Raw genomic sequence first — 14,679 nt, forward strand, 5'->3', positions numbered from 1 at the left:
GTGCTTGGATACAACCCAAAAAACGACAGAATGATCTCAATTTGAATTCAGGGCAAGCCATCTAACATCACAGTGATCCAAATATATGCCCCAACCACAAATGCTGAAGAAGCTGAAGTAGAGCAGTTCTATGAGGATCTGCAGCACCTACTGGACAACACGCCTAAAAGAGATGTTATTTTCATCACAGGAGACTGGAATGCTAAGGTGGGCAGTCAAATGACACCTCGAATTACAGGTAAGTATGGCTGGGAGAACAAAATGAAGCAGGACATAGGCTGATAGAATTTTGCCAAGACAATTCACTCTGCATAACAAACACTCTCTTCCAACAACCTAAGAGACAGCTTTATACATGGACTTCACCAGATGGACAACACCGAAATCAGATTGATTACATCCTTTGCAGCCAAAGGTGGCGGACATCTGTACAGTCAGTAAAAACAAGGCCTGGAGCTGACTGTAGTTCAGATCACAAACTTCTTGCACAATTTAGGATCAGACTAAAGAGATTAGGGAAGACTGTTGTTTTGGTATGGGGATATAAGTTGATTTTTTCCAATCAGGTGGCCATTCTCGTATTTTCCAAATTTGCTGGCATATAGCATGCATTACCTTGACAGCATCATCTTGCAAGATTTTGAACAGTTCAGCTGGGATGCCATCGTCTCCTGCTGCCTTGTTATTAGCAATGCTTCTTAAGGCCCACTCAACCTCACTCTTCAGGATGTCTGGCTCTAGCTCACTGACCACACCGTCAAAGCTATCCCCGATATTGTTATCCTTCCTATACAGGTCTTCTGTATATTCTTGCCACCTTTTCTTGATCTCTTCTTCTTCTGTTAGGTCCTTGCCATCTTTGTTTTTGATCATACCCATTTTTGCCTGGAATTTACCTCCAATGTTTCTAATTTTCTGGAAGAGGTCTCTTGTCCTTCCTATTCTATTGTCTTCTTCCACTTCTGCACATTGCTTGTTTAAAAACAATTCCTTATCTCTTCTGGCTAACCTCTGGAATTTTGCATTTAATTGGGCATATCTCCCCCTATCACTGTTGCCTTTTGCTTTCCTTCTTTCTTGGGCTACTTCTAGTGTCTCAGCAGACAGCCACTGTTGTTAACGACCAAGTAGCAACAGTAAGAACAGACCACGGAACAACGGACTGGTTTAAGATTGGGAAAGGAGTACGGCAGGGCTGTATACTCTCACCCTACCTATTCAACTTGTATGCAGAACACATCATGCAACAAGCTGGCCTTGAGGAATCCAAGGCTGGAGTTAAAATCTCTGGAAGAAACATTAACAATCTCAGATATGCAGATGATACCACTTTGATGGCTGAAAGTGAAGAGGAACTGAGGAGCCTTATGATGAAGGTGAAAGAAGAAAGTGCAAAAGCTGGCTTGCAGCTAAACCTCAAAAAAACCAAGATTATGGCAACCAGCTTGATCGATAACTGGCAAATAGAGGGAGAAAATGTAGAAGCAGTGAAAGACTTTGTATTCCTAGGTGCAAAGATTACTGCAGATGCTGACTGCAGTCAGGAAATCAGAAGACGCTTAATCCTTGGGAGAAGAGCAATGACAAATCTCGATAAAATAGTTAAGAGCAGAGACATCACACTGACAACAAAGGCCCGCATAGTTAAAGCAATGGTGTTCCCCGTAGTAACATATGGCTGCGAGAGCTGGACCATAAGGAAGGCTGAGCGAAGGAAGATCGATGCTTTTGAACTGTGGTGTTGGAGGAAAATTCTGAGAGTGCCTTGGACTGCCAGAAGATCAAACCAGTCCATCCTCCAGGAAATAAAGCCAGACTGCTCACTTGAGGGAATGATATTCAAGGCAAAACTGAAATACTTTGGCCACATAATGAGAAGACAGGACACCCTGGAGAAGATGCTGATGCTAGGGAGAGTGGAAGGCAAAAGGAAGAGGGGCCGACCAAGGGCAAGGTGGATGGATGATATTCTAGAGGTGACAGACTCGTCCCTGGGGGAGCTGGGGGTATTGACGACCGACAGGAAGCTCTGGCGTGGGCTGGTCCATGAAGTCACGAAGAGTTGGAAGCGATTAAACGAATAAACAACATGCATTGTTAACACTGGCTGATGGTCAGTGCTTCAAGGAGGTTACCACCTCTGGACACAGAAAAACAGATGTACTTCTCGAGAAAGAAAATTACAAATAAAGAGAGGGAAGCCAGGAAAGGATGCTGGAGGACTTAAATCCCATTTCTTCCCCTTTTCCTCCTCATCCTCCCTCTCTCTCTTCATTTTTTCCTTGGTTTTGCTAAGAGGAAGTGTTGTTTCGAAGGAATCTCCCTTGCTGGAGTTTTCCATTAGTGCTGAGAAGGGGAAAAAATCGGACAGGGCCCTTTAAGATGCCAGCATGAACTTTGGCCTACTTTGGGAAAGCACCGCGTGAGGGCTTGTTTGTTTCTCTTGTTCTTTCCCATCCACATCCCATTGCGGTTGTCAGGGAAACAAGCAGGTGGTGGAAAGAGGTATCAAAAGGCACATAAAGAGCCAAGAGCCAAGTTAATTCTTCTTGCTTCTCCTTATTTGCCCCTGATCCCAACTCTAAGTTGGTTTTGAAAACCTCTTTGTTTTCCTGTGGGAAAGCCTTGGCTGTTGATCCTTTGTAGCCTGCAAATCCAGGGCAAGGCGTCCTTGCTGGAGGCAGCAGTCTTCATCCTCCAAAGGCACTGTGACTCATAATTATGGGCTTTGTAGTCCTGAGCATCCAGGTGCTTTCCAGCACTTATAGGTAATCTTGCATCAAAATCATAACATGCTTAGAAATACCTGCTTTCAAAGGATGAATCGCAATAACAATATTTAAGGTGTCCCTAGAAAAATCATTAAGGACGTTGAGGACTAGATATATTATTTGAATTTAATTACATACTTGTGAATCAATCATACTGTTCCCCTTTTGGCCTAAGCAACATTATGCAGAATGCATAAAAAGAATAACAAATAGTGAGCCAGAGGGATAAGGGCATGAGATAGGAAAAGAAAATGTAGCTAAGTTCTTTATACCAACAGACTCACTACATCTCTCCATACCTTTTTATTCTTGTAAACCACCCTTGCTTATTTTAACGTCTCTTTTTTTGAGGATTTGAGGGCAAATGACTAGGGATAGATAAGGAAAATTCTATCAGAATCCATTCTGTACTTGCTTGTCTGCTTCTTACCTGGCCTAGTTTTGGTTAAATTAGTCTCTGTAGTTAAGAGACAAAAGAGAACTTCAATTACCTTCCTTTCTCTCTCTTCTGCTTCCTTCTCCTAAAAGATGCAGTTTAGATAAATGTGGCTTTTTTATTCTCAAATACTACTTCATAAATCTACTTTTTACTTCAAATACTGTGAATGTCCATTAGCATTATGAATAGTTAGGCTAGGCCCATACTCTCCATTTAAGGCAAGTATGTTATGAACATTTTATTTAATTTATAATGGATGTTCTGCAACTTTGTTTCTCAGTGTTCTTTTCAACACTCCACTTACATTCAGGAGCAGCCTCTAACAAGGACTCTGCCTGAATTCAAAGCTCTGATAGGATTATGGGCCCAGACTAGCTTCCAGACTATCTGTGAGCTACTTGATAACCAGAAGAAAAGAATTATAAATGTGTAGAGGTCCCAGGACTGATAGAGGAAAAAGACAGTAAAGAGTAAGCTAGGAATTTTGTTTGCTTGCTGGATGGTGGTGGTGGTGGTGGTGGTGGTGATGATGATGGTGATGATTTTTGACCCTTGAGAGAGGGAATGAAGATGCAGGCTGCAAAAGACAACACTCCTTAGACATTTTTATGTTCAGAGGCCAGGATTGAAAAAAATGGCCTCTTCATATGGAATTGTTCTGGAAAACCTTGGATTATGGCAATTTAGAAATGCAAAGGCCCTCTGGAGGTCAGGAGGAAAAAAAAAGTTTGGGAAACCAAAAATCAAAAAGCCTGTCCACATATCTTTGGATATGTAAATACTAATATGCTTGTTTATATCAGGGAATTCTGAAACATGAAAGAGGTTTCATCCAAATTAAAATTTACGATACAAAAACCATCTGATGGAAAGAATGAGCTCTTTAAGAATGTAGGATGGTACAAGCAACTCAGACTGTGTCAGCCAAATACCTGATCATAGGCGGCTATTTAAAAATAATTATTTCAAGATGAGCCAGTTTGGTGTAATGTTTAAGGAATCAGGCTAGAAACCGGGAGACCATGAGTTATAGTCCTGCCTTAGGCGTGAAGCCAGCTGGGTGACCTTGGGCCAGTCACTCTTTCTCAGCCCTAGGAAGGAGGCAGTGGCAAACCACTTCCAAAAATCTTGCCAGGATAACTCCAAGGACTAGTCCAGGCAGTTATTAGGCGTCAAAACTGACCCAAAGGCACCAAAAATACTACTGCTGCTGCTGCTGTGATGTTATAGTTGCTTTCCTTTTGATGTCTCTACCCTAACATTTAAATGTGATGAAACAAGCAATTGCACTTCAGAATAATCAGACTTGAGGTCAGATAATATCCAGAGCAGCAATCCCTAATGGGAACAAATTCTGTGAATGAACAGAAGCCTCTGTTTTCAAAGCTAGAGGAAAATCCTATCTGCAAAAGCAAAGCACACCATAAAGCATTTTGTCCACAAAAGGAAAAAGGGCCCAGCCAGCATTTTAGAAATGCAGATGGAGGGAGAACTAGATGGGAGTTTCTCCTCACAAAGGAAGGAGAAAAGGCTAAGGCAGGAAAAGGCTGGAGAAGAAGGTGAGGCTATGCTCAAAGGGCCGGAAATGAGAAAAAAGAGGATGCCAGAGCCATCAGAGATGGTGCTGATCCAGACTCAGTTTCTCTGAATAGTGCAGCAACTATATCTATTATATCTTTTTATTGATCTATTTATATTGTAATTTATATGTTTTAATTTTTGATCTTATTGTAAACCCCCCAGAGTCCCCTTTTCGGGAGAGATGGGCAGTGATAGAAATTTGATAAACAAACAAACAAACTTCTCCAGTATTTAAAAGCAAATATTTTTTTGCTGTTGATGCGATACATGCTGCAAAGAGCAGGCCATAGAGATAAATGGAAAGTAAATAAGCTTGCAATTGGAGCTGTAATCAAAAGTGGGTTATAAAGAAACAGTTGCTTGGCATGTTAAGGAGTCACTGTTCTCTCCAGATTTGGACTCCAATTTGCTGAGTGCTAGTTACACAGAAAGAGACATGGAGTTGAATTTGTTGATAGGGGTTGCTTAGTAACAAGTAAGGGTGGGGGTCTGCTGGAATCTGGACTTTTCAGAGTGGATTTCCCAGAGAATTGTGATTTCTCTTAAGAAAACCACTTGAGGTTGTAAAGTTATCAAAGGAACATAAAGGGAGAAATCGCACTGAATCTTGGCATGGAAAACTAAGAATATAGAGCAAATCAGGCAGATATAAAGAACGGCCATACATTTCAAAACTCCAAAATGCAAATGTGCCAATCAGCACTGTTCTGTGTCCTCGGGAATCATATAGTACAAACAGTACTGAAAGCACTGAAACCCAGCACAATAGCACCACAAGAGTGGGTGAGAAAATCCACACTGACCTTTATTTTCTACCCATTGAGTCAAACAGAGGAAACAGGCTTTTTAATAATTATTCATGAATAAAGCATTGTGTTTTTGCTGTTTATATCTGATAAGGCATAAGGATGAAATGTTCAGAAATTCATGCAATTTATGGCTTATGTAAAAAAAAAAAAATTTGGAAGGAAGCCACAGATTTTACATTCTGATAATCGAAAACAATTTTTTTATGGACAGACGTCTTATTATTTAAAGAAAAATTGGATTATTCATAAGAGATCTGTTCCCTTTATACCATAATAAAATGGGAAGGCAGGCAGGCAGGCTGGCCGGCCCTGTTATACATGTGCAGAGCTATGTTAGTTGACAGGGCTGGATTAAACACGATGGGAAGATTTCAACAGTTAACAACCTTCAAAATGGGCCACCTGTTAAAGCCATAAAAGGCATTTCTTATAAACTATGGTCGAACAAAAAACAGTTTAAATCAGCTTAGGATTTTTGGATGTAAAGTGCATGCTTATATTTCCAAAGATAAAAGAAAATGAACTGTAGAGTTGAACAAGGTATCATGGTTGGATATGTAACTTAGATCTGTCTACTGGAAGGCTTAAAGTACAGTAATTAATATGGCTTACTTTGATGTGAGACTAAAACATCAGAATCTGAACTCAGCAACCATGGAACTATCTGCTACAAGAAAGGCAAGTGGATCTTTAGGATCAAACAGTGCAGAGATGGCAAGATCCAGTACTGCAAACACAGACCAAGGGATATTCCCAGAAATACTGAGAGGACTTTGAGGAGACCTTCAGCCTAGTTGTGAAACATACTTCAGTCAGAATTCTCTCAAGCATAGAAGCAGCTACATGCCTGGAAGGTGATATATGGATGTAAAGACTGCTTTCCTACATGGGGAAAGAGGAGAAGAAATTTACATGGTAAAGTCCCAGGGTTCATTCAAGCTGGCAAGGAGAAGCTTGTGTGCAAACTGCAGACCAAACCAGGCTTCCAGGATACAGAATTTTAACTGAATATTGCTTTAAAGGGGATTTACAGAAGGCAAGGCTGATCCCTGCCTATACTTGAGATTTAAAAATAACAACTGAACCTTCATCTTGGCTTATGTTGATGATTTCGTAATTTGTTACGAAGACAGAGAAGATCATGAGGTTGTAAAACATCTGAACAGAGAAGTTGAGGTGAAAGAGTTTGGCAACATCTCCTATTATTTTGGAGCATTGATTGAAAAAGATGGAGAAGGAAGTTACCTCCCCAACCAAGAACAGAAGATTATGAACAAATTGAGTCTGGGCAGTAATAGAAATAGGGCTTGCATAATGGACTAATCCATTCCAAGAGGAAAATGATATTATGCCAAAGAACCTTGCCATTAGTGTCCCGACTAGCTTACCCCTGATAAGTTGACCTTCTGTCTGCAGAGTTTCAACTATGAGGAAGGAATTGGAATATATGTAGCTTTCATCTGCAACTGTGTCTGCTCATGATCAAAAAGGATTTACAACAAAATGCTGCTCTGTTGTATACTCTTCTTCAGGATGCAATCAGCTGGCCGCCTTCTCTTCCAGGATATTCCATTTTATTCCTCTCCCTCCCCTGGTTTTCTTTCTGTGTGTGTGTGTGTATTTCTAATCAATAGCCAGCATGCAGTCAGCACCCACAGAGTATGGCCAGTCCTTCATTGTTTTGGAAGGTGACAAAGGGGTTGCTCTCTCTCTCTCTATAGCTCCTAACTATTTTGGACTTTTGCAGACTTGGGTTTCCCCAAACCTGCTGATACAAACCTCATTTGGGAACATCATGCTGAATCTAATCTAGCATTTCATACAGGAGCCAGCCAGATGCCTCTGGATTCCTAGGGTAGGAAGCAGGATAGTACTACTTTCCTCCTACTCATGTTCCATAGCAACTGAGTTTTCTATTGCCTCTGATACTGGAGTCAATGTGTAACCATGATTGGGATGGATCTACCTAACCTCCTTCAAAATGCTATTCTATGTCAGTGACCATTTTTGCATTTTTATACCATTACATTGATACTTCCCACTTGTGGGTAGATAATAGTGTTTGGGCTACATGGAGACCAGTACTTGTAGAATTGAAATCATTGCCATTATATGTGCTCCATAAACTTGAATCCAAATTAATTGTCTCTTGGGTTGTATGGATCCACCAAAGCTACATCAAATAATGCTTAATTTTATATATGCATACTTAATTATTTTAGAGATACTTGGAGAAATGAAATACTGTTGGTATGTACTATAAGAAGCTAGAAGACTGAATCCTAATCTAATTTTTCCCAAGACATTTCAATCCGCCTTAGATAGAAAATGGTTTCATTTTGTAAGAGTGTGTAATTGTGAAATGAACTTGACTTTATTAGTGTTATCATTTTTATTTATTTTAGCCACCAAAGACTCTAGATAGAAGAGATAGGGTGTTTGTCCAGAGTGTGTCTAAAAATAATTGATTACTAAAAAGACCAAAAATCCCTTAAGAATATCCACAGAAAGATGGTTTTCTCTCCTCTCCTCCCCATTTCCAGCAGCTCTTCTTGCTATCTCCCACATTGTTTAAGAAGGTTCCCCCATCTTTTTAGGAATTACATATAGTTGCATTTTCTTTCAACTTTTATTTTAAGGTCCAATTAATGCTTTGCTTTGTTCTCAAGTATTTACTTTTAAAACAAAACTTGCACTGGGTGATAAATGTCTTCAAGGACAAGCTGTCTAATCATTCATGCACAAGAAAACACCATGCTTAAGATGGTTCTGATTGAAACACATATGCGTGCTTCATCAAAGTACAAAGAAAACAGCCTTTTTTGTGGAACTGATATTTTATGTTGCTACTTCTGACCTGATAACTTGCATCATCCTCAATAACTATCCTGGCTGAGATGATGGAAACTATACCCAACACACATGGAAGGCATGTTTTATGCACATGCAAATGTAATCAACTAACAGCACATCTATTTATTAGTAGATCCTACTATACCAAAGATCTTAACTGTAGCAAAGATCCTACAAAAGTTGTAGACTGCAGCCTTATGCTCACTTATTTTACTAAATTATCTTTGGGCAAGTGAATCATTGTAATGTCTTTCTTTTAAATGATGCACTGCTTTTCTGTTATCAATTATGCCCTAACAGAGTCAGAATAAAAACATGTTGCTCTTGCATAATAAATAAGAGGCTTGTCTCTTTCTTTCTCTTTCTCTCCCCCTCCCCACTTCTTCCTTCCACCAGGTATGTGCAGAGCTTGCTGGATATCATGGTGTTCCTCGACAAGGATCCAGAGGACCAGAGAATATTGGGACAGTGAGTTTGAATTTGGAGGCTTCTTGAGATGTGCACAAATGCATCATTAGAACTCTTAGTTTTAGAGCTGAGCTTAGAGAAACATTTCCAGTCTGGCATCTTCCAAGTGTCTTATTATTACAGATCACAAATTACAGGCCAATGACCTTCATTGGTTAGGAATTAGGGAGCTGAAGGTGTAAGACACCTGGAAAATGTCAGGCTAGATAAGACTATTTGGAGTAAGCTTGGTCATACCTGAATCATCTTCAGGTGATTTCTGCATGTACCGTATTAAGGAATACGTCATGAAGTCAAAGTATATCTTTTGGACATAGAACAGGTAGAAAACTAGGTTTCATGCTGCTATCTCACTCCAGGTTCACCAATGCCCTGGTCACAATCCGCAACCGTCACAACGATGTGGTCCCTACCATGGCACAGGGTGTAATTGAATATAGGGAGGCTTATGGTGATGACCCGGTTTCCAACCAAAACATCCAGTACTTCCTTGATCGTTTCTATCTTAGCCGTATTTCTATCCGCATGCTGCTCAACCAACACAGTGAGTTATCTCACCCCCTCAGATCTGTTTTCTTCCTCTGTTCCTCTCCCTTTCTCTTGGTTTTAGCATTAAGGGATGAGTTCTTAATTAAAGTCTTGGTAGGCAGCACCATCTGATGCTCCACCATGGCCTATTGTTGTCATATCATGCCCTGTCTCCCTTCATTTGCATCTCCCTTCTTCCACAGCCTTGATTTTTGATGGCAGCACCAATCCAGCCCATCCCAAGCACATTGGCAGCATCGATCCCCACTGCAATGTATCAGATGTAGTCAGAGGTGAGTGTCCTTCTGTGATTCCTGTCCGTGCAGCAGCATCTCTTTCCCCCTCCTGAAACCGTAAGAAATCCATTTTGCTCCTTTCCTCCTCTCAAATCTCCATATCTAAGAGAACGGGCCCTCCAAGCACAAAGGGTTATTGCAGCTTGACTCTTTTCATTGGCTTATTGTAGTATCGGATTAGCCAGTGCTGGAAACAAAAGGTTTGTACAATTTCTCACAGCTTATCTTACAGTGGAAACTTGGCGGAACTTCCAGCTCCCCTGCATTGTGTACCCAAAGCAGACGTGGTCTTTACAAAGCCGCCTGTGCAGCCACCAGAGCTTTCCAATAGTTACTGCTAAATTGTAATTTTTAAAATACAATTTAAATATCAGTTTAGGCTTTTTTTCACTTCTTTATCTTTTCCCTGACCATTTTTGGGAGTGCAAATCTCTGCTCAGAAAGGATTGCAAGCCTCTGTATTATGCTAATATAGGAAAAACATAATATGGTCCTTTATTTGTGGAAGGAAAGGCAATGAAGCTGGATTTCTGTATGGGGTTAGGACAAGAGGGAAAAACCTTGTTCTAGCAGTCTTCTGACCCACTTAGGCTGTTCTTTCATAGCCCTTCCTGGTTGAATTAGGTGGTTCTTAAATAGAATTCAGAAGGAAATGTGGATTAAGAAAGAAGAGGGACACAACTGGCGGATCGGGTGGGGGAGGCAATATAAATTGATGCTCCTTCGCTGGCTCTTGCAGAAACTTCTCTTACTTTAGTCCAAATTACAGTAATTGGCATGAAACTAACACAGAATTTTTTTACCTGCTCATCAAGATAAAAGGTTACGGAACTCCGCAAGGAAGAGATGCTGTGTTTCTGTAATAACCAACGCTTCGCATTTTCTTCTTGCTGCAGATGCTTATGACATGGCCAAACTGTTATGTGACAAGTACTACTTGGCATCTCCTGACCTGGAGATCCAGGAGGTGAATGGTGAGTTTGCAGAGCCAGGATAAAAGTGGGAAAGAGAGTTAAGTTCTGAAGAGAAGCACACAGGCCAAGTGTGTGTGCGTGTGTGTGCGTGTGCGGGGGGGCGGTATTATCCAAACTGGCTGCTCAGTGGCCTCTTACTTACACAGCGGGTTTTAGAGGGATTGCTAGCCTCCTCCATTTTTTTCCCCTTTAATTTAGCCACTGGAACAAGACCTCACATTTGGCATAGTAAGTAGCTGAATGATCCTTTGATAAGCAGCTACTCTAGAGTTGTTGTTGTGGCTTGGCAACTAAAGCATTGGTAGAATCCCAATTTCCCTTCCTTTGGGCTTCTTTTTTTTTTTTTGTCTTGCCTTGCCTTGTCTTTTAAAAGAGGTGACAGTGACTGCCGTGGCTTGTAATAGCAACACAGTGTGGAGAATTCATTGATGCCCCAGAACTGCAGCAAGGGGAAATCCAGGAGAACATAAAATTAGATTGTGTTATTACAGGTAATAATCTGTACCTTCCAGATACGTTGAAATTGCATCCAAGGCAGCATATCTTAAATAGCAGCTGTTGGGGAGCAGCAGAGGAAGAGAGACCTCTCTCTTCTGTCCACGCTTGCGAGCTTCCTGAATGGAGCTGTTGGTCACTGTGTGACACAGAATGCTGGGCTGAATGGGCCCCTGGCCTAAACCAGCAGGCATCTTCTTGTGTTGCTTTGACTCAGTTCCTTTGGCTGCCTCGGAATGCTGGGAATTACTGTCTGGAGACATCTGATTGAGAAAGGCAGGATTATCTCTGGTTTTGATCAACACATTTCACATGAGATACAAGGGGAAATACTAGTACTCCAGCATCTTCTTCCAAAATCCATGTGTACCAGACAGTGAAATACAGGAAACTAGTTAAGAACCGTGCAGCATTACTCTCTGCCTTTCAGGTGAAGGGATCAGCCTGTGATCCTTGACTGTGCTTAACTCTCACCACCTCACTGTCCAATTCACCATGAACGCAAATCAGTCACGACCTCTTTCTCCTTTATTATGGTGATGGATAAGTGGTATGACAGTCATGTAATCCATCCTTCTCTAACTCCACAACTAAATGGCATAGTTCAGCTTATGAAAGTGAGATTTGTCAATAGCTCCAATGATTGATAAACAGCTAAATGAAGCCTCCATAATCAGAGGTATCACGGCATTAGGTAACTGGCTGGAGCACAACATGGGATCAGGGTTTGCTGTCGTCTTCATGACTTACTTGCTTATTGGCTTCTGAATGCAACTGGTTGGCTACTTTCGAGAGCAAGATGTTGGATTAGATAAATCTTTGACCTTTGTATGGTAAAAAATCCCAATAACCGCCCAACTGGCACTTCAAAAGAAAGAAAAAAAAATACTCCAGTATATCAAAGTAGAATGTGTGCTTGACATTTATGCCAGAAATATGATGCATTTTCTCACTGAGATACAGATATAGGTAGATACAGATACAGTGTTTTTCTCTGTTTTATACCAACTGCCTGATGTGAAGAGTCTTTTAGAACTAGATTTCCATAGATGTAGTTGAGCTTGGAAAATAATCCTAAGGAGAGGCCAAGTGGAGTAAAGCTACTATATCTGGGCTGCAAAAATCCAGACAATCACTACACAGCAAAGCATTAGTCTTTTTGTATCTTTTTGTTGCCATCTAGTGGTTGTCCAGATTTTTGCAGCCTAGATACAATAGCCTTGATGTGGAACAATATAGAATCTGAGGGACTTGGGAAATGTGATAAGTAGATATTCCTGACTTGGTGGCAAACTGTGTAACCCTTACGTTAAACTCATCCAAGGAAGGTTCTGAAATAGCCTAATTAATCAGGAAACCAAACTTCAGTGTTAGAGAATGGTGTAGTATCTGTTTGAGAGTTTTGGAAAGGTGGTAAACAGTCAGCCATAACCTTTCAGAAAACTAGGTAAACCTGATAACTGAATTGACCGAAGGAAATTTGAGAACTTCTAGTCAATCAGAAAGGCAAGTTTAAAAGCTTGGGGAGGCACAGAGGACTAGTAAAGTTTGAGGAAGCTCTCCTCCTTGCCAGATTTCCTGCACTTAGTTATATGGCTACAGTATCTTTACTTTGGCATGAAGATACTGCAGTGGAACAGGGGACCGGTCATGACCAGTATACCTAGTCATACTGATGTGATTATGAACTTCAAATTTGTGTTGAAAAATACTACTTCTGGAAAGCAGCCTTCTGTATTGTTGCAGCAAGGAGCATGGGTGTTTTGCATGTACTGGAGTGGCTAAAAGGAACAAAAAATAGATACAAAACAGCAGCTTAGTTCCCTTTGTTCTTTTGCTTCTAGCTAATCAACCCAACCAGCCCATCCACATGGTCTACGTTCCATCTCACTTGTACCACATGCTCTTTGAACTGTTCAAGGTAATTCACTGTCAGAATTACAGCGGAGTTTGTTTCCATAGAATGTTTTGGCACTGTCATTCAAGCCAGGGATCAGGTCTATAACTTGAGGTCAAGCATTAGAGTGGGTGGGGGTTAGCGTTGCTCCATTCAGTGTTGGGGTATTCAGACATAACACTGGATTACCCTAACTCCTTGGGGCATTTCAGTCTTTACACTGAGGTTGCCCAGTAGGGACTGGCTCAGAATTTCAGGTACTCCATGAAGATCATGGAGCTATCCCAGCTGATATACTGTATATGGTCCCACTTGTGTAGTTGATACCCATGGCATTTGGTTTTCTGTTCAGGTGGAACTGGTGACCTGAAGGTGAAGGAGCCCTTTGTGACTTTGTTATGGACTAATCACTCCCTGGTCAGTTTTAGGCTGATGGCCAGTGTAACTCCCAGGCTGCGGAAGTTTTGGGGAATTGCTATATATAATGGTATTGAACTTTGGCTGACCAAAGCAGAAAAGTGGGCTATAATATAATAATTTATGTAATATAATAATTTACACTATATTATAATACTTAAGCAAGAAGTCATTTTTCTGCAGACATAGAAGATAACCTTTGTGTTTGGTCAGCCTTGGCAGTCATCTTTTATATTGGGGGCATTTGCAACATCTGCCAAATGCTCCAGGGCTAGCAAGCCTGTGTTCCAGTAGCCACAGAAGAAATGCTTGAAAGCTTGCCATCCACTGCCTGCAGGATGTTGAGATGGGATCTCTGACTAGTTAATTAAGCCAAAGGCAACATTCTGCTTCATCCACCAGCTCTCCTGTTCCTTCTAATGGAGTGTTCACTGAGCGCTGATCCTTAGGAAGCCAAAAATCGGTATCCACGCACAAGAAGGGAGAAAGCAGCACACTCAGGGGCTCTCATACTTTGCAGAAATACAAATTAAGCCTTTGAGAAAGAAATCATAAATGGAAGGGTACCATGAAAGCAGCTTACTGAGGATTAGTTGTGCCCAGTGGCCATAGAATGCTGAGTGATTGTAACAACAAAAACAAAGATGCCAATGGAGTATAATGGGAAATTGCAAGGAGGTAGATGTTGGTTAAGCATTAAGAGAGAGTTCCTGACAGCAAGATTTCTTTGACAGTGGAACAGAGGATGGCTTCACACATAGCACTAAGCCATAACCAGCCTACAATCTCAGTGTCTGGATCAGGCCAGGGACTATTTTAGAAGAGATCAGCCTTTACTGGAGATATTTAAGCAGAGGCTGGAAGGCCTTCTGAGATGCTTGCCATACTTCCAGCCTGTATTGCAGGCTTGGTCCAAACGATTTCCATGATCTCTTCCAGTTTTTTTATTCATTATTTCAAAGAATAAGTATATAGAGGGTCCTGCTAGGATAGGAATATTCATTTAGACCATTCCTATGTATTTCTCTTTTTCTCCTGTTCTCTTCCAGAATGCCATGAGGGCCACTGTAGAAAGCCATGAGTCCAACCCCACATTGCCACCCATCAAAGTGATGGTGGCGTTGGGACAGGAGGATCTTTCCATCAGGGTA

The 14,679-nt window shown here is 41.1% G+C and overlaps 1 protein-coding gene across 2 annotated transcripts in view; it reads left to right on the top strand.

Annotated features, from left to right (window-relative positions):
- The window catches only part of PDK2 (pyruvate dehydrogenase kinase 2), a 29,376-nt gene that overhangs the window by 9,378 nt on the left and 5,319 nt on the right, over positions 1–14,679 (top strand). Inside the window, exons 3-9 of one of the 2 annotated variants that reach the window (XM_063300856.1) lie at positions 8,850–8,921; positions 9,281–9,465; positions 9,653–9,742; positions 10,642–10,719; positions 10,918–10,947; positions 13,059–13,135; positions 14,578–14,676. In XM_063300856.1, coding sequence (XP_063156926.1) covers positions 8,850–8,921; positions 9,281–9,465; positions 9,653–9,742; positions 10,642–10,719; positions 10,918–10,947; positions 13,059–13,135; positions 14,578–14,676 — 631 coding nt within the window. The remainder of the gene's footprint in view (positions 1–8,849; positions 8,922–9,280; positions 9,466–9,652; positions 9,743–10,641; positions 10,720–10,917; positions 10,948–13,058; positions 13,136–14,577; positions 14,677–14,679) is intronic. The other variant, XM_063300857.1, reaches the window with a different exon arrangement.

Source organism: Candoia aspera, chromosome 4 (genome assembly GCF_035149785.1).
Source record: "Candoia aspera isolate rCanAsp1 chromosome 4, rCanAsp1.hap2, whole genome shotgun sequence".
Lineage (NCBI taxonomy): Eukaryota > Metazoa > Chordata > Lepidosauria > Squamata > Boidae > Candoia > Candoia aspera.